The sequence below is a fragment of the Dendrobates tinctorius genome, unplaced genomic scaffold (assembly GCF_039654945.1).
Source record: "Dendrobates tinctorius isolate UK_male_01 unplaced genomic scaffold, ASM3965494v1 ptg000103l, whole genome shotgun sequence".
Lineage (NCBI taxonomy): Eukaryota > Metazoa > Chordata > Amphibia > Anura > Dendrobatidae > Dendrobates > Dendrobates tinctorius.
Window position 1 is genome coordinate 1,035,467 of NW_027361771.1, and position 17,913 is coordinate 1,053,379.

Sequence of the window (17,913 nt, forward strand, 5' to 3'; positions counted from 1 at the left end):
GGGCAGTTGTCTCCCTTCTGCCCGTCCGGCAGTCCTTCCGTGATGTCTGCCCCACCGGAGCACCCCGAGTCCCGGGATGAGCGCACCCCTCCTTCAGAGTGGGCTGCTGCAATGTCTCTCAGTCCCTGGTCCAGGTCTTGGAACGTCTTACGCAACTATCTTCAGCCACCTGTGCTCCGACCGCCTCTCACGGTGAGTCGGCTGCACCTGACCGCGACCTCCACAGGGACAGGCCGGATAGGATTGCTAGGAAGCGCGTTATCTCTAGCTCGTCTTCCAGCTCGCAAGGTCCGTCCGCTCCACCCAGGCTGCTTTTCTCGTCTCCCTCGTCAGAAAACGACGGGATCTGACTCAGACGCAGATAACATGTTCAAGTCTCAGGACATGGTCGATAGTCTCATATCGGCCATTTTCAAAACGCTCGAAATAAAGGAAGATAAAGCTCCTCTTCAGGACGGCTCCGTCCCCTTTAAACGAGCAAAACCTTCCTCGCGAAACTTTCCTAACCACAAGGAGTTCGAGACCATTTTATCCAAACACTGGGAGCCCCGTGAGAAGCACTTCTCAGGCCGCAGGTACTTAGACATCCTGTATCCATTCGATGCGGACCTTCTTACAAAATGGACGAAAACTCCCGAAGTGGACCCACCAGTTTCTCGTCTATCCTCTTTGAAGCATCTGGCGCCTCTTTCTGGCCTATTTTTTGCTTCTGCCTGGGTGGCAAAAGTCATTTCAGCTTGGGCAAAAATTCTTCGCAGGGGCATTCTGTTGGCTGCCCCTCAGGACGAGTTGGAAGTTCTGGCAGACCAAATTAAACATGCGGGTAAATACCTTTTGGCCGCCGCCTTAGATGCGGCCGGTTGCGTAGCAAGGGCTAACAGCAATATAATGCTGTACGCCGAGGTCTTTGGTTAAAGTCATGGAATGCGGATACCACTTCTAAAAAGTCGCTCCAATCTGCCCTTCCATGGTTCTAGGCTCTTTGGGGCCAAGCTGGATCAAATAATTTCCGATGCAACTGGGGGTAAAAGTACTTCCCTCCCCCAGTCTCGACCAAGACGCATTTTTAACAGAAAGGGTTTTCGGCCCTTTAGACTTTCGTCCGTTCTCGTCCACAGAGAGATCTGTCCAGCAAGAGCGCCCTTCCGCATCTAGGGAGCGAGAGCAGAAGAAACCATCTTACAAGCCCGCTCCCCGCTGGAGATCTAGAGGACAATACTCCAGGTCCTCAGGTGCCCGTTCCAGTAGGTTTGCCTCCAAGTGACGGGGCACCCCCACCTGGAAGTGTTTCCAGGGTGGGAGGCAGACTTTCCTTTTTCGTGGACACTTGGCTGTCGGTTGTCGACGACGCTTGGGTCAGGGAAATCATCGCATCCGGTTACAAGATCGAATTTTCTTCCCCACCAGACAGGCGTTTTTTCCTGTCTCGACCTCCAAGACAACGGTCCCACATTCCAGGATTCTTTCAGGCCGTCTCTTCCCTTCTTTCCGCCGGAGTGATTGTTCCCGTTCCCTCAGACGAACGGTTTTTCAGGGTTCTACTCAAATCTCTTCGTAGTCCCGAAGAAAGACAGCTCCCTGCGGCCAATCGTGGACCTCAAATTGCTCAGTCGCCACGTGAAGCTTCTTCACTTCAAAATGGAGTCTCTTCGATCGGTGATAGCCTCAATGGAGCCCGAAGAATTTCTCTGCTCTGTGGACATACGGGATGCCTATCTTCACATCCCTGTTTGCTTGCAGCATCAGAAATATCTCAGGTTTGCGATTCAGGAAAGTCATTACCAGTTCACGGCTCTTCCCTTCAACCTAGCCTCCGCCCCCCCCCCCCCCGTGTTTTCACGAAAGTGATGGCGGCGGTAATGGCCATCCTTCGATCCAGAGGGATTCTCATCATTCCTTATCTGGATGATCTCTTAATCAAGGGCTTGTCCCGTCAAGACTGTCTCCTAAGTCTTCAGATAACCCTGGATACTCTCGGCCGTCTTGGATGGTTAGTCAACAACGAAAAGTCCATTCTTAGCCCCACTCAGCGTCTGACCTTGTTAGGCATGGAATTCGACACGAATCTGGCCCGGGTGTCCGAGGGGAAAAATTTGCGTCTCTGTTCAAAGGGATTCGAGCCCTCAAACGGCCGACGCCCATTCCCCTTCCATTCTGCATGAAAGTTCTGGGGAAGATGGTAGCTTCCTTGGAAGCAGTGCCCTTTGCACAGTTTCACTTCGCCCTCTTCAGCTGTCCCTCCTTTCAGTCTGGGACTAGACGACGAGGTCCTTAGACCGGCCCATTCTCCTTCCTCTCAAAGTGAGGCAATCCCTCACTTGGTGGACAAGGTCTACGTCAGTCCTCCAAGGGAGGTCCTTCCTCCCGCTTCAGTGGCAAGTCATCACCACCGATGCCAGCCTCCTGGGTTGGGGAGCGGTTTTTCTTCAGAGGACGGCCCAAGGACACTGGAACCCACAGGAAGCTCTTCTTCCTATCAATCTGCATCAGAGCAATCTTTCTGGCCCTTCTTCGCTGGCAACCCCTTCTCGTCGGCAGCCGATCCGCATTCAGTTGGACAACGCCTCGGCTGTGGCGTACATAAACCATCAGGGCGGCACGCGCAGCCACAAAGTCATGTCAGAAGTGGCCAGGATTCTGCGCTGGGCGGGACGTTACGTCCCAGCAATCTCCGCCATTCACATTCCAGGGGAGGAAAACTGGGCAGCCGACTTTCTGAGTCGTCAAGACCTAGCGTCAGGCGAATGGTCTCTCCATCCCTCAGTCTTTGATCAGATATGCAAGCGCTGGGGTTATCCGGACGTCGACCTCATGGCACCTTGGATGAACCACAAAGTTCCGCGCTTCGTAGCCAGGTCCAGGGACCCTCTAGCCGTCGCGACGCCCTAGTAATTCCGTGGTCCCAGTTCCAACTACCTTATCTTTTTCCACCTCTTGCCTTGATCCCAAGAGTGGTCAAGAAGATAAAATCAGAAGGCGTTCCAGTAATTCTTGCGGCTCCAGACTGGCCAAGAAGGCCTTGGTATGCGGAACTGGTGAACATGCTCGCGGACGTTCCCTGGAGGCTTCTAGACCGTCCGGATCTTCTCTCGCAAGGCCCCCTTTTCCACGAGAATTCTCGGTCTCTGAATTTAACGGCATGGCCGTTGAGGCAACAATCCTAAGAGAATCAGGTTTTTCCAACCAGGTGATTCAGACAATGATCAAAGCCAGGAAGCCGGCCTCTTCCCGCATTTGCCATAGGCATTGAAAGGCTTTTTTCCGTTGGTGCCAGTTTTCTCCAGTCTGGCTTAGATTCGGGTCTGTCTCTCAGTACCCTCAAGGGCCAGGTTTCTGCCTTGTTTATCCTCTTTCAAAGAGAGCTCGCTTCCTTAACGCAGGTTAAGACGTTCCTCCAAGGAGTCGCTCATGTGACTCCTCCTTAGCATTCACCAATAGAACCGTGGGATCTCAATCTCGTTCTTAGCGCTCTTCAAAAGGTGCCGTTTGAGCCCATCCCATTCCTTTCTCACTTCTGTCATGGAAGGTAACCTTTTTGATCGCCATTACATCCATCAGAAGAGTTTCTGAGTTAGCGGCCTTGTCATGTCATTCTCCTTATCTGGTGCTCCATCAGGATAAGGTCGTCCTCAGGCCCGTTCCTTCCTTTCTTCCAAAGGTGGTTTCCTCCTTTCACATCAACGAGGATATCGTTCTTCTATCGTTTTGTCTTGCTTCTTCTCACCCTCTTGAGAAGTCGCTCCACAAACGGGATGTTGTTAGAGCCTTGCGTGTCTACCTCGCTAGGACCGCTTCACTTCGTCAGTCCGATTCATTGCTGGTCATCTCAGAAGGTCACCGGAAAGGGCTTCCGGCATCCAAATCCACGATCGCTCGCTGGATTCGTTCTACCATTCAGGAAGCATACCGACTTCAGGAAAACGGCCCCCTCCGGGAGTGAGAGCTCACTCCACCTGGGCTGTGGCGTCTTCGTGGGCAGTTCGTCATCAGGCTTCGGCTTTGCAAAATTGCAGGGCCGCAACCTGGTCATCCTTGCACACCTTTGCGAGGTTCTACAGGGTTCATACCCAGGCCTCGTCTGATGCAGTTGTTGGTAGGAAGGTTCTGCAGGCGGCGGTGGCTCACCGGCCGACCTAAGCCTTTCCGGTTCTTTCATTCCTTTTTGCTGTTCCCGCCCTTGGGACTGCTTTGGAACGTCCCATGGTAATCTGTGTCCTCCAATAAGGCGATAAAGAAAGATGGATTTTTGGTTCTTACCGTAAAATCTCTTTCTTGGAGCCTTCATTGGGGGACTCAGCACCCTCCCTGTTTAAGTTGTACCGTGTTGGGCTTTGAGCTCCTTGCTGGGTTGGTACATATGTTTAAAGTTCCGTGGCTTCTCCTACTGCTTGTGACGACTCCTGGAGTGGACCCTCTGGGTCGTGACACCAACCCTCCCAGGGCGAGCTGACCTAGTGAAGACCACCCCCTATACAGGGAGTGTCAGGGGCAAGCCCCAGGGGGTGAGGCACCACGACTGCTGGCACCAGGCGGCCGGCTCACAGGAGACACGAGTGGGTGAGTGTGTCTGCAGGAACGTGTGAAGCGTGGACACGGGAACATGTGGTATACAGAGACTTCGTTCGTCCGGGTGTGAGTGAAGCAGGATGCGTGCAAGGAGCACGTCAGAGCACAGAGTCAGGCAGCAGGTGTGCCAGGAGGTGTAACAGAGTATAGGAGCAGGGTGTGTGCTAGAGGGCACAACTGAGCATAAGACAGAGCGCAGGATTGGTATGTGTGCCAGGAGGCACAACAGAGTAAGAGACTGAGTACAGGATCAGAGCATGTGCCAGGAGGCACAACAGAGTATGAGACAAAGCACAGGGTCCGAGTGTATGCCAGGAGGCACAACTGAGTATACAGAGCACGGAATCAGAGTGTGTGCCAGGAGGCACAACTGAGTATAAGACAGAGCACAGAATCAGAGTGTGTGCCAGGAGGCACAACTGAGGATGAGACAGAGTACAGGGTAAGAGCGTGTGCCAGGAGGCACAACCGAGTATGAGACAGAGTACAGGGTCAGAGCATGTGCCAGGAGGCACAACCGAGTACAAAGCAGAGTGCAGATTCAGAGCGTGTGCCAAGAGGCACAACAGAGTGCAAGGCAGGGGACCTGAATACAGCGCACAGCCAGGCAGGGACACGGCAGACCAAGCCAGGAAGCACAACAATAATCAGGCACCTCCCCTAGGGGGAGGTCGTCTGATATAGCACATGACTACTACTGGTTCCGGGTCAGGACCTAGCCAGAAAGCACATGACCATTACAGGTTCCGGGTCAGGTCCTCCATTACCATAGAGAGGACTGAGCCCTATACAGCACTGACAGGAGCGCGCAAGCGCAAACGTGACATGTAGGAGGAGACCCGGGGACGAGAGCTGTGCGTGCGCACCCGACGGGACCCCCGGAGTGACCGCGGCTCCGGAAGAGATGACGTCGGGACCGAGGTCCCGCCCCCAGGTGAGCACGGCGTGACAGTACCCCCCCCCTTTATGCCCCCTCTTTCTGAAACTGGAGAGGAACTTAGACAAAATCTGGGGTGTGTGGATATTCTCACTGGGTTGCCATGACCTCTCCTCGGGGCCAAAACCCTTCCAATCGACCAAGAACATGGTTCTCCCTCTTACCTTCTTCATGGCCAAAATGTCATTGACCTCAAACTCATCCCCCAAGCCAACAGGCTGGGGTGTGTGGCCTGGAGAAGGATGAAATCGGTTAAGAACCACAGGTTTTAGGAGAGACACATGGAAGGAATTGGGAATACGGAGTGAAGGAGGCAGCTTCAATTTTTAAGCAACATCATTAATCCGCCTGAGGACCTCAAAAGGACCAATGTAACGGGGACCCAGTTTGTAAGATGGTACCTTAAGGCGGACGTATTTGGTGGAGAGCCACACCTTGTCACCAGGGAGAAATGGAGGGACATCCAGGGGCCTCTTGTCAGCGTGTAATTTCATTCTGTCCCGTGCTTTCTCGAGAGCGGTTTTGGTCTCCTGCCATACCCTGGAGAACTCCACAGACTGAGAATCGGCAGCAGGTACCCCCAAGACAGGAAGTACCGGTAGAGGCACATTGGGATGCTGTCCAAAGACGATGAAGAAAGGAGACTTGGTAGACGATTCACTGGAGTGATTATTGTAGGCGAACTCAGCCCAAGGAAGTAGACCGACCCAGTCATTCTGATGAGCATTAGAAAAATGCCGGAGGTAGGATGTAAGGATCTGGTTGGTACGTTCCACCTGTCCATTGGTTTGGGGATGATAGGCGGAAGAGAAATCCAATGACACTTTACTTTCATGAGTCCGCATAGAGCTCTCCAGAATTGGGAGGTGAATTGGACCCCTCTGTCTGACACGATGTGCTGGGGGAAGCCGTGAATCCTGAAGATATGGGAAATGAAGATCTTCGCCAAGTCAGGAGCAGAGGGTAGTCCGGGAAGAGGAATGAAGTGGGCCATCTTTGAAAATCGGTCTACAACCACCAAGACCACAGTACAACCGGAAGAACAAGGCAGATCAGTAATGAAATCCAGGGCTATGTGCTGCCATGGAGCCGACGGAACGGGAAGCGGGAACAGAAGACCGGAGGGTGGTTGTCTGGGTATCTTGTTCTGGGCACAGGACGGGCAAGATGCTACAAAGTCTTTAACATCCTGGGAGAGTGAAGGCCACCAATAATGGCGAGAGATTAAGTCCAAAGTCTTTTTGACACCAATGTGGCCCGCAATCTTGGACGAATGTCCCCAATTTAGCACTCGTTTTCGGTTATTCTCAGCCACAAAGGTTCTTCCCGGAGGTAACGTGGTTAACTTGACAGGAGCCACAGTAATTACTTTGGATATATCAATGATATGAGAGGGTTCTTCCTCTGCATCAGACGACAGGAATGATCTTGACAACACATCCGCTCTAACGTTCTTATCGCCGGGCCGAAAATGTAGCTCAAAGTCAAAGCGGGCGAAGAATAGGGACCACCTGGCTTGCCGAGGATTGAACCTCTGTGCGGACTGGATGTACGCCAGGTTCTTATGGTCCGTGAAGATCTTGAATGGATGTATGGCACCTTCCAGTAAGTACCTCCACTCCTCCAAGGCCAACTTAATGGCCAATAGCTCTTTGTCGCCAATGGAGTAGTTCTGCTCAGTGGAGGAAAATAATTTAGAAAAGAAGCCACAGGTGACAAAACGTCCAGAAGAGGATTTCTGCAGAAGGACTGCGCCAGCCCCAGTAGAGGATGCGTCCACCTCGAGAGTGAAAGGTCTACTAACCTCAGGTCGGTGAAGCGCCGGAGCAGCGGCGAAGGCTTGTTTCAACGACTGGAAGGCCTCTTCAGCCTCAGAGGGCCAAGCCTTTGGGTTAGCTCCCTTGCAGATAAGGGACGAGATGGGGGGAACCAACGAGGAGAAACGAGGAACGAACTGTCGGTAGTAGTTCGCAAAACCAAGGAAGCGTTGGATTGCCTTCACCCCATGGGGCTGTGGCCAATCGAGGACGGCGGACACCTTTGCCGGATCCATGCGTAGACCTGATTCTGAGATAATTTACCCCAAGAATGGCAGGGACGTTTGCTCGAAGGCACATTTCTCGAGCTTGGCATAAAGGCGGTTCTCCCTCAGGCGCTGGAGGACTTGACGCACGTTCTGTGGGCGGAGAGGTCTGGAGAAAAAACGAGGATGTCATCCAGATAGACTACCACGCAGGAGTACAGCATATCCCGGAAGACGTCATTCACGAACTCCTGGAACACCGCTGGGGCATTGCAGAGGCCGAAGGGCATGACCAAGTACTCGTAGTGACCGTCTCTGGTGTTAAAGGCGGTCTTCCACTCATCGCCGGAACGAATGCGGATCAAGTTGTAGGCCCCACGAAGATCCAGTTTGGTGAAAATCCGAGCTCCTCTAAGTCGGTCAAAGAGCTCCGGGATCAATGGCAATGGGTACTTGTTCTTGACCGTGATATCGTTCAGGCCTCGGTAGTCTATGCAAGGACGGAGGGAGCCGTCCTTCTTTTTTACAAAGAAAAATCCCGCTCCCACGGGAGAGGAGGACTTACGGATAAAACCTCTCGCAAGGTTCTCCTGGATATAGTCAGACATAGCTTGGGTCTCAGCAGGGGATAGCGGGTATATCCTACCCCTGGGTGGCGTAGAACCAGGAATGAGGTCAATCGGACAGTCATATGGCCGATGGAGGGGCAGAGTCTCGGCCTCCTTCTTGTCGAAGACATCTGCAAAGGACCAGTAAGCCGACGGCAGACCTGTAGGTGCCGGGGATGGACCGGCAGAGTTCATCGGACGGACGGGCAACAGGCACTTCTCCTGACAGAATGGTCCCCACCGGAGTATCTCGCGCGACCGCCAGTCCAGGGTTGGCTCATGAGTCCGTAGCCAAGGGAGACCTAGAAGAAGTGTGTAAGACATGGTAGACAAGATGAAGGAGATCTTCTCCAGGTGCAAGGCTCCGATCTGCAGCTCGATCTCTTCGGTAGCCTGGGTAATGGTCTCCTGCACGGACGTACCATTGACCGAAATAATCGACCGAAGAGTCTCCAGGGATCTGACAGGAATCCGGTATTTTTTAACCGCCTCGAGTGTGATAAAATTCCCCTCCACGCCAGAATCCAGAAAAGCCTCCTCAGAATAACGCTTGCCACCGAGATTCAATAATACGGACACGAGCAGGGGAGGAGAGGAATCACGTACACCTAGGGAGGCCTCTCCTATCAACCCTAGGCGGAGAAGTTTCCCGGCTTCTTGGAGCAGGAACGGAGGAAGTGAGAGGAGCTTCTCTCTCTGGCTAATTCACGGGCACGTTCCTGAAACCGCAGGTCAATGCGTGTCGCCAGAGAGATCAGATCCTCTAAAGAGGTGGGAGTATCCCGACCTGCCAGTACGTCTTTGATCCGACCGGACAGGCCACGCCAAAAGATCCCTACGAGAGCCTCGTTGTTCCAACCGAGTTCGGAGGCCAAGGTACGAAAACGGATGGCATACTGTCCCACCGGTAGCGTACCCTGATGGAGGTTAAAGAAGGACTCAGTGGTAGAAGCCAGACGACCCGGCTCGTCGAACACCTTGCGGAAGGTGTCCAAAAAGGTGGAAAGCTGAGAGACGAGTGAGTCATTGCACTCCCAGAGGGGGTTCACCCATGCTAACGCCTCCCCCTCTAAGTGTGAAACAATAAAGGCAATTTGGGAGCGCTCAGTGGGATAGTGCTGCGGCAAAAGCTCAAAATGTAACCGGCATTGGTTCAGAAATCCTCGACAAAACTTAGGGTCCCCGCTATATCGGGGTGGCTTGCCGAGGCGCGGCATCGGGTGCGGGGCCGAGGACTGGGCAGAAACGGATTGTATGGCCGACAAACGAGACTCCATGGATTTCAAAAAGGCCATAATCCTGGTCTGACTCTCCCGTAGGAACACCAGTTCCTTTTGGATGGAGGTGGTGGTACCAGCGGGGTCCATGGCCTGATTATACTGTGACGACTCCTGGAGTGGACCCTCTGGGTCGTGACACCAACCCTCCCAGGGCGAGCTGACCTAGTGAAGACCACCCCCTATACAGGGAGTGTCAGGAGCAAGCCCCAGGGGGTGAGGCACCACGATTGCTGGCACCAGGCGGCCGGCTCACAGGAGACACGAGTGGGTGAGTGTGTCTGCAGGAACGTGTGAAGCGTGGACACGGGAACACGTGGTATACAGAGACTTCGTTCGTCCGGGTGTGAGTGAAGCAGGATGCGTGCAAGGAGCACATCAGAGCACAGAGTCAGGCAGCAGGTGTGCCAGGAGGTGTAACAGAGTACAGGAGCAGGGTGTGTGCTAGAGGGCACAACTGAGCATAAGACAGAGCGCAGGATTGGTACGTATGCCAGGAGGCACAACAGAGTAAGAGACGGAGTACAGGATCATAGCATGTGCCAGGAGGCACAACAGAGTATGAGACAAAGCACAGGGTCCGAGTGTATGCCAGGAGGCACAACTGAGTATAAGACAGCACGGAATCAGAGTGTGTGCCAGGAGGCACAACTGAGTATAAGACAGAGCACAGAATCAGAGTGTGTGCCAGGAGGCACAACTGAGGATGAGACAGAGTACAGGGTAAGAGCGTGTGCCAGGAGGCACAACCGAGTATGAGACAGAGTACAGGGTCAGAGCATGTGCCAGGAGGCACAACCGAGTACAAAGCAGAGTGCAGATTCAGAGCGTGTGCCAAGAGGCACAACAGAGTGCAAGGCAGGGGACCTGAATACAGCGCACAGCCAGGCAGGGACACGGCAGACCAAGCCAGGAAGCACAACAATAATCAGGCACCTCCCCTAGGGGGAGGTCGTCTGATATAGCACATGACTACTACTGGTTCCGGGTCAGGACCTAGTCAGAAAGCACATGACCACTACAGGTTCCGGGTCAGGTCCTCCATTACCATAGAGAGGACCGAGCCCTATACAGCACTGACAGGAGCGCGCAAACGTGACATGTAGGAGGAGACCCGGGGACGAGAGCTGCGCGTGCGCACCCGACGGGACCCCCGGAGTGACCGCGGCTCCGGAAGAGATGACGTCGGGACCAAGGTCCCGCCCCCAGGTGAGCACGGCGTGACACTGCTTTCTCACCAACTGAGGTACTTGGTATTTGTCGGTGGGTGTATACTGCCGGGGAGGAGCTAATTTTCTTGTTTTGCATAGTGTCAGCCTCCTAGCAGCAGCAGCATACACCCATGGTAAGCTGTGTCCCCCAATGAAGGCTCCAAGAAAGAAATTTTACGGTAAGAACCAAAAATCCATCTTTTATGGTATAGAAGGCATTATAAACACCTCCTTTTGAGTCATGAAAGGCAAGAAGCCAATACATTGATTATATCAGCACCAATAAAGTGTAGACGCATTATGTCCTATTCAGATCCTCTTCTAGAAACGCGCTGGGATGACTGTGCTCGTTGATACCTAAAGGACCACGTGCATTGGTACAGATAATCCAGTGTGCTTCTCCCTGTAATAATGGGTTATGTTTATCTAGAATCATAGAATCGTAGAGTTGGAAAGGACCTCCTGGGCCATCTGGTCCAACCCCCTGCTCAAAGCAGGATTCGCTAAATCATCCCAGTCAGTTGTCTGTCCAGCCTCTGTTTGAAGACTTCCATTGAAGGAGAACTCACCACTTCTCGTGGCAGCTTGTTCCATTCATTGATCACTCTAACTGTCAAAAAGTTTTTTCTAATATCTAATCTGTGTCTCCTCCCATTCAGTTTCATCCCATTGCTTCTAGTCTTTCCTTGTGCAAATGAGAATAAAGTTGATCCTTCTACAATGTGACAGCCCTTTAGATATTTGTAGACAGCTATTAAGTCTCCTCTCAGTCTTCTCTTTTTCAAACTAAACATTCCCAAATCCTGCAACCTTCCCTCATAAGACAGGGTTTGCAGACCGGTCACCATTCTGGTCGCTCTTTTCTGAACTTGCTCCAGTTTGTTGATGTCTTTTTTAAAATGTGGTGCCCAAAACTGGACACAATATTCCAGATGAGGTCTGACCAAAGAGGAGTAGAGGGAAATAATGACTTCACGTGATCTAGACTGTATGCTTCTGTTAATACATCCTAGAATTGCATTTGCCTTTTTTGCTGCTGCATCACACTGTTGACTCATATTCAGTCTGTGATCTATTAGTATACCCAAGTCTTTTTCACATGTGCTGTTGCTTAGCCCTATTCCTCCCATTCTGTATATGCTTTTTCATTTTTATTGCCCAGATGTAGTACTTTGCATTTTTCTCTGTTAAAAACCATTCTGTTAGTTGCTGCCCACTTCTCCAGTTTATTTATATCTTTTTGAATCCTCTCTCTCTCTTCTCTAGTATTAGCTATCCCTCCTAGCTTTGTGTCATCAGCAAATTTAATCAGTTTACCCTCAATTCCTTCATCTAAATCGTTGCTAAAGATGTTGAACAATACAGGGCCCAGGACAGAGCCCTGTGGTACCCCACTTGAGACATTCTTCCAACTGGATGTGCAGCCATTTACTACCACTCTTTGGGTCCGATCACTAAGCCAGTTATGAATCCACCTAACAGTTGCCTTGTCCATTCCATACTTAGTCATTTTTTCAATAAGGATTGTATGAGATACTTTGTCAAATGCTTTGCTGAAGTCAAGATATACTATATCTACAGCATTTCCTTGATCCACCCAATCAGTGATTCCGTCATAGAAGGAAATTAAGTTAGTCTGACATGACTTATTAGTTACAAACCCATGCTGACTCTGTTTAATCACTTCATTCTTATCCAGGTACTGACATACATGTTGTTTAATAATTTGTTCAAAGATCTTTCCTGGTATAGAAGTCAGACTCACCGGCCTATAGTTGCCTGGGTCCACCTTCTTCCCCTTTTTGAAGATAGGAACAACATTTGCTCTTCTCCAGTCTTCTGGGACTTCTGTTCTCCAAGAATTTTCAAAGATTATGGAGAGGGGTTCAAAAATTTCTTCTGCTATCTCCTTCAGTACTCTGGTGTGTAATTCATCTGGACCTGGAGACTTGAATTCATTTAGGTTAGCTAAGTGTTTCCTCACTATCTTTCTGTTTATAGATATCCTGGATTCTTCTATTCCATTAATAGGACAGATCGCAGATAGATGTCTCATCACACCTTTAGCCCCTGCAGGATGTTCTAGAATTGAGCCTGCTGAAAATCTTAAATTAATTTAGGGCAACCAACTTCTGTTCTCAATGAGCATATATGTCCTTGTATTCATTTATGCAGAAGGAGAATCATCTTGCCGATGTAGTTGTATCCACAAGAACAGACCACCACATAGACCACGTGATCCGTTCTACATGTTATAAAGTCACAGACACTAAGACAGCAGACCAATGTTCATTATTTTCCGTCTATTCAGTAGTGGATTGCATGACCGTCTACCGCATCTATGAATACCTAACAGGGCAAAATCATCTCGCCATCTTTCTCTTCTCAAAACGACCTCCCACCGTTTATGAAAGGACACAGTGATCTTTAGCCCCGCAATTTCTGCAAGACCAGTCTCCAATTCAATCATATGCCAATTCTTGTTTAAGACTGACCTGATTATCTACAGTGTGGGAGCCTGGAGGACTAAATTGGAAAGAGAGTACAACTCTCCTGTCTTTGTCCTATTTCCATTTTCTATTTTCCTGAATTGCACCAATTTTAAACTTTTATTACGGGATAGGAATATTGATGATGGTGTTTGGTGCCGATGCAATGTCATTTGCATACTTTGTCATGTAAGACCATTGACAGTGTTTCCAATATGAAGTTGACTGCATGCTGGGGGATCAGAATATCTAATTTGCTGATGTTATGGTAGAAGGAAGAGCGAATCAATTAATAACCAGTAGCTGTGATGAAGCCGGTATCTCGTAGTGCATTGCTCCATTACAAAGGTTACCGCTCTATGCATATGAAAATATCACTGCCTTATAGTCATTTCCTGAGATTATGCAGTGTATATATAAATTAGATCAAAGATGCAAAACTCTGGCAGTTGAACTGAAGAGCAAATGAAAGAGTAACAATCGTTTAAGAAAAAAAAAAGGTGTGTGTGTGTGTGTGTGTGTGTGTGTATATATAATATATATAAACAACGACAAAGCAAAGTCCAGCAATAACGTGAGCAATCCAGGATGCTGTTAAAAATTTTTTTCTTTTTATTCATAAATCCATTAAAATGCAATGGTCCAAGCAGTTCAAAACAGCAATAACGCAGGAAAGCCATGCAGATAGGACTACGCGTTTCAGCGGTAGAACCCGCCTTCTTCACGGTCCAGAATCTTGATTCTGGACCGTGAAGAAGGCGGGTTCTACCGCTGAAACGCGTAGTCCTATCTGCATGGCTTTCCTGCGTTATTGCTGTTTTGAACTGCTTGGACCATTGCATTTTAATGGATTTATGAATAAAAAGAAAAAAATTTTAACAGCATCCTGGATTGCTCACGTTATTGCTGGACTTTGCTTTGTCGTTGTGTGTATATATATATATATATATATATATATATATATATATATATATACACACATACACACACACCTTTTTTTTTTTTTTTCTTAAACGATTGTTACTCTTTCATATATTGTGAGGGGTGGACACTCAGCTACTTTCAGGAGACACAGGAACGCTTCTTGTGGTAAATCACCTGCTGGTTTATTATGGAGCAGCATAAACCATAGCAGGGTTCAGCAAAGTAAATATGGCCATTCTGGTATAACGGCAAAACAAAAAGATAAACGTGTAACAAAGTCCATATGTCCTAGGGTTTCGCCCGCTCAGACCACCATGTGTGCTCAGCTCCACCAGGAGCGACCATTTGGAGCCTTGCCTCTCCAAACGCAACGCACAGACTGCCTCTCATGTCCAGCTATTTAACCTAGACCATGTGATGATCACGTGACTGTGACATCATCACAGGTCCTGTCAGTACTTTGCAGGAGGAGGTATGGTGAACATTCTCCCACCCACTGTATGAACATCCACCAAAAACCAGCCCATATAACTTTAACTTAACCCTCTCAACACATAGTGTGCTGGAGGAAATTATCCTGATTTCACAACACTGATGCCATTTTGTGCAGTGACACATATCTCCCGTCATACTGTACCAGTGGCCCTGTCACAATATATATTACTGAAATGGGATATGACAGTTGGTGCTTTTAAGATTCTATGAAGGAGTGGGGTAGTTAGAGGCAGACACAGACAACTACTCGTAAAATGACAGTTATGCTGCAACTTACAATCTTTAGTAGAAAAAAATAAAGTAAGTGTATCAGAATTTGGTCAGCATTTTTCCTCCGTATCTGTTAGCCAAAACCAGGAGTGGGTCAAAAATGCAGAATTGGTGCACTTGTTTCTATTTTACTTTTGCTCTGCTTTTCCACTCCTGGTTTTGGCTAACAGATAGTGAGGCCGTAGCCTAAGGGCTCATACTCACTTGCGAGAGACTCGCACGATTCTCGTCCGAGTCTCTCGCATGAAAACCTGGCACTCCCGCCGAAACTCGGATCGGAGCGTGCGGCTACTTGTATTTCTATGCAGCTGCACGCTCCGGTCCCAGTGCCGGCGGCAGTGCCGGATGTTCATGCGAGAGACTCGCACGAGAATCATGCGAGTCTCTCGCAAGTGAGTATGAGCCCTAAGGCCGGGGTCACACTAACCGACGCAAAATACGGTCCGTAGTTTACAGGCGTAATACGTATGAATGACCCCTAAATAGTGCTCCGTATGTCATCCGTAAGCAAGGTGTGGTCGCGTATTTTGCGCATGTCTGCATCCGTATGGAATATGTATGGAATCCGTATGCAATCCGTATGGCAAGATTTTCTCGCAGGCTTGCAAAATGGACATATAATGGAGCCCTATGACAGGGTTTCTAACAGAAACGAAAGAATAGATATAGACACATAGAATGCATATACATGTCACCTTACAATCGAATGGTGACATTAACCCTTTGTTAGATTATTCCACTCGCCACCACTATAGGGCAATGGGAAGCCCACACATTTTTTAACAACTAATTAATCCCTTAAAATAACAACTACAACTCCCAAATTTTGCACACAAACCCTCATCTAATTATTAGTCAGGGACATATAAAAAAACAAGAAATGAAATGCTTTACTGAATGTAAACCATGTGTCATTTCATGTCGGGTTGGTGAAGGATTTGACAAAAGCCGGCAATTGAATTAGCGGCTATTCTGCTATGAAGAACTCTGTGATATAGATATATATATATATATATATATATATATATATATATATATGTTTGTCACAATGACGTGTGTATATATACTCTTTCTTTATTAAACCTGTCAGTGTGATTTTACTGTATAGCGCACTGAATTGCCGGCTTTTCTAAAAGACACCGGGTGCGTATTTCTCGCAAGTCACACGTGTGGTCCGTGTGTAATCCGTATTTTTTGCGCACCCATAGACTTGCATTGGCGTACTACGGGCGTAGTACGCTGACAATCGCAGCATGCTGCAATTGGCACGGACCGTGGAATACGAATGAGAAATATACGGCTGGTGCGAGGGACCCCATAGAGAATCATTTGTCCGTGTCTAATGCGTGCTTTTAGCGCCTCTCACTCATCCGTATTCCTCTCCAGAGTGATCCCGGCCTAACTGTGGTTTCAGGACACCTTGCAGCAGAATATCTGTATCTGCCTCTAGCTCCTCACACTCAACTTCTCCATAGAATTTTATGAGCAGCAGCTGTCTCATCTCCTATCTCGGTAATGGGAAAATCTAGCTTCACTGGATAGTATTTTTTTTTTTTTTTTTAACAGCTTTTACCATTGAGATTGATATTGAGATCCAACAGGGGCAAGAAACAGATTTTTCTCAAAATATATTACAAACTTGCTTATTTTTTGCACCTACTATTGATTTATGAAATAAAGAGTAACCATCATTTTAAGTGAAAGGGGATATAATTGATCAAGCACGACCAGAACACTGTTGTATAATCCAAGTGTGATTAAAAAATGGAACCGTGTGTAAGGTGTGGCTGATTTACTAGGAGCAGCAAGCCTCTAAATAAATTGGGCGGAAGGCATGCGGCTCATGTTCCAGGAAGACATATCTACACCATGGGCTGGCATAGATTTGCGCTAGAGTTTGCACCACTTTCTATAACAAAGTTATGTTGGCGCATGTGTCAACCCTTCACCTTCCACTAAGCTTCCTCTAAGCTCCATTCCCTTTTATTTTTTTTTTTAAAGTGCCATGATTAGTGGAAAAAGCTGCACATTTTGGCATAGAAATGGTGTGCCTCACAATTGTCAACTTTTTTACTCCAGTTTCGGGCATAATCGCAATAATGTCACCCAATGAGTCATTTGCCCACGTAGCGATTTTCAAGCGATTTTTTTTTTTTTTTTTTTTTTTCCTGAGCAGAAACGCATGCCCTTGCCTGGGAAATCGCATGCGCTTTTTGACACGCGATTTTGACGCGATTGTCAAGCGTTTTGACATGCGTTTTCCCATGCATTTTTGCTCATCCGCAGCGGTAAAAAACGCACCATTGGCACAACATGTGCGTTTTCTATTACAAATGCATGGAACGCTTATTTTAAGCGTTTCCGTGGCAGAATCGCGCGTTAAAAGCAGCGGAAACGCTTACAAATCGCTACGTGGGCACACAGCCTTACAGTGTTTTTGCGTTTAATGATTCTGCAGAGCAATTGATCATTTGCTGCCATGTTCTCCTAGGTGTCCGTTCAATGAGCCTATGGTTCATACTTGTTATCATGGTTTCTGGCTTTGCATATCACTGTCTAATGAGAAGCCATGATAGGTGTTCTTAGCTGTTTGCTGTCGGTACAGTTCGGGTTAGATCTCTTTATCACACCTTTTACCTATTATGTCATTCATTTCCATGTCTGTGTTCTAGGCTAGTCGTGGCTGCATGCAAAAACGTCCAATCTGATCTGCAACGTGGGAAGCGTAAAGAAGATGCTTGGAACAAAAACTCTGTGGATCTGGTCCGGGCAACCGATGTAAGACCAGAACTTCTATAGTTAAACCTCTTTATACCAGTTGTTGGCTTTCTTTCTACTATAATACTTTTATTTTTCCTTTTAAATTCCAGGCGCACTGTCACTATGTGGTCGTGAAGCTTTTCGTGGACAAGTTGTCAGAGATCTTAGATGTGGCCGCTCTTCGGATCTTGAGCACCCTCTGTCTCCTCTACACGCTGCATGGAATCAGCCGAAATACTGGAGACTTTCTGCAGGTACGTGTGCAAGAGAATCCTCCATGTGAAGTGACAACGATGGGCAAACGGGGCATGAATATTAATTGGCGCACAACTAGCGGGATTGGGGCCACATTC

The 17,913-nt window shown here is 48.7% G+C and overlaps 1 protein-coding gene across 3 annotated transcripts in view; it reads left to right on the forward strand.

Annotated features, from left to right (window-relative positions):
- The window catches only part of ACOX1 (acyl-CoA oxidase 1), a 39,242-nt gene that overhangs the window by 18,422 nt on the left and 2,907 nt on the right, over window positions 1-17,913 (forward strand). For all 3 annotated transcript variants that reach the window (XM_073587906.1, XM_073587907.1, XM_073587905.1), the window contains 2 exons: window positions 17,473-17,578; window positions 17,671-17,814. In XM_073587906.1, coding sequence (XP_073444007.1) covers window positions 17,473-17,578; window positions 17,671-17,814 — 250 coding nt within the window. The remainder of the gene's footprint in view (window positions 1-17,472; window positions 17,579-17,670; window positions 17,815-17,913) is intronic.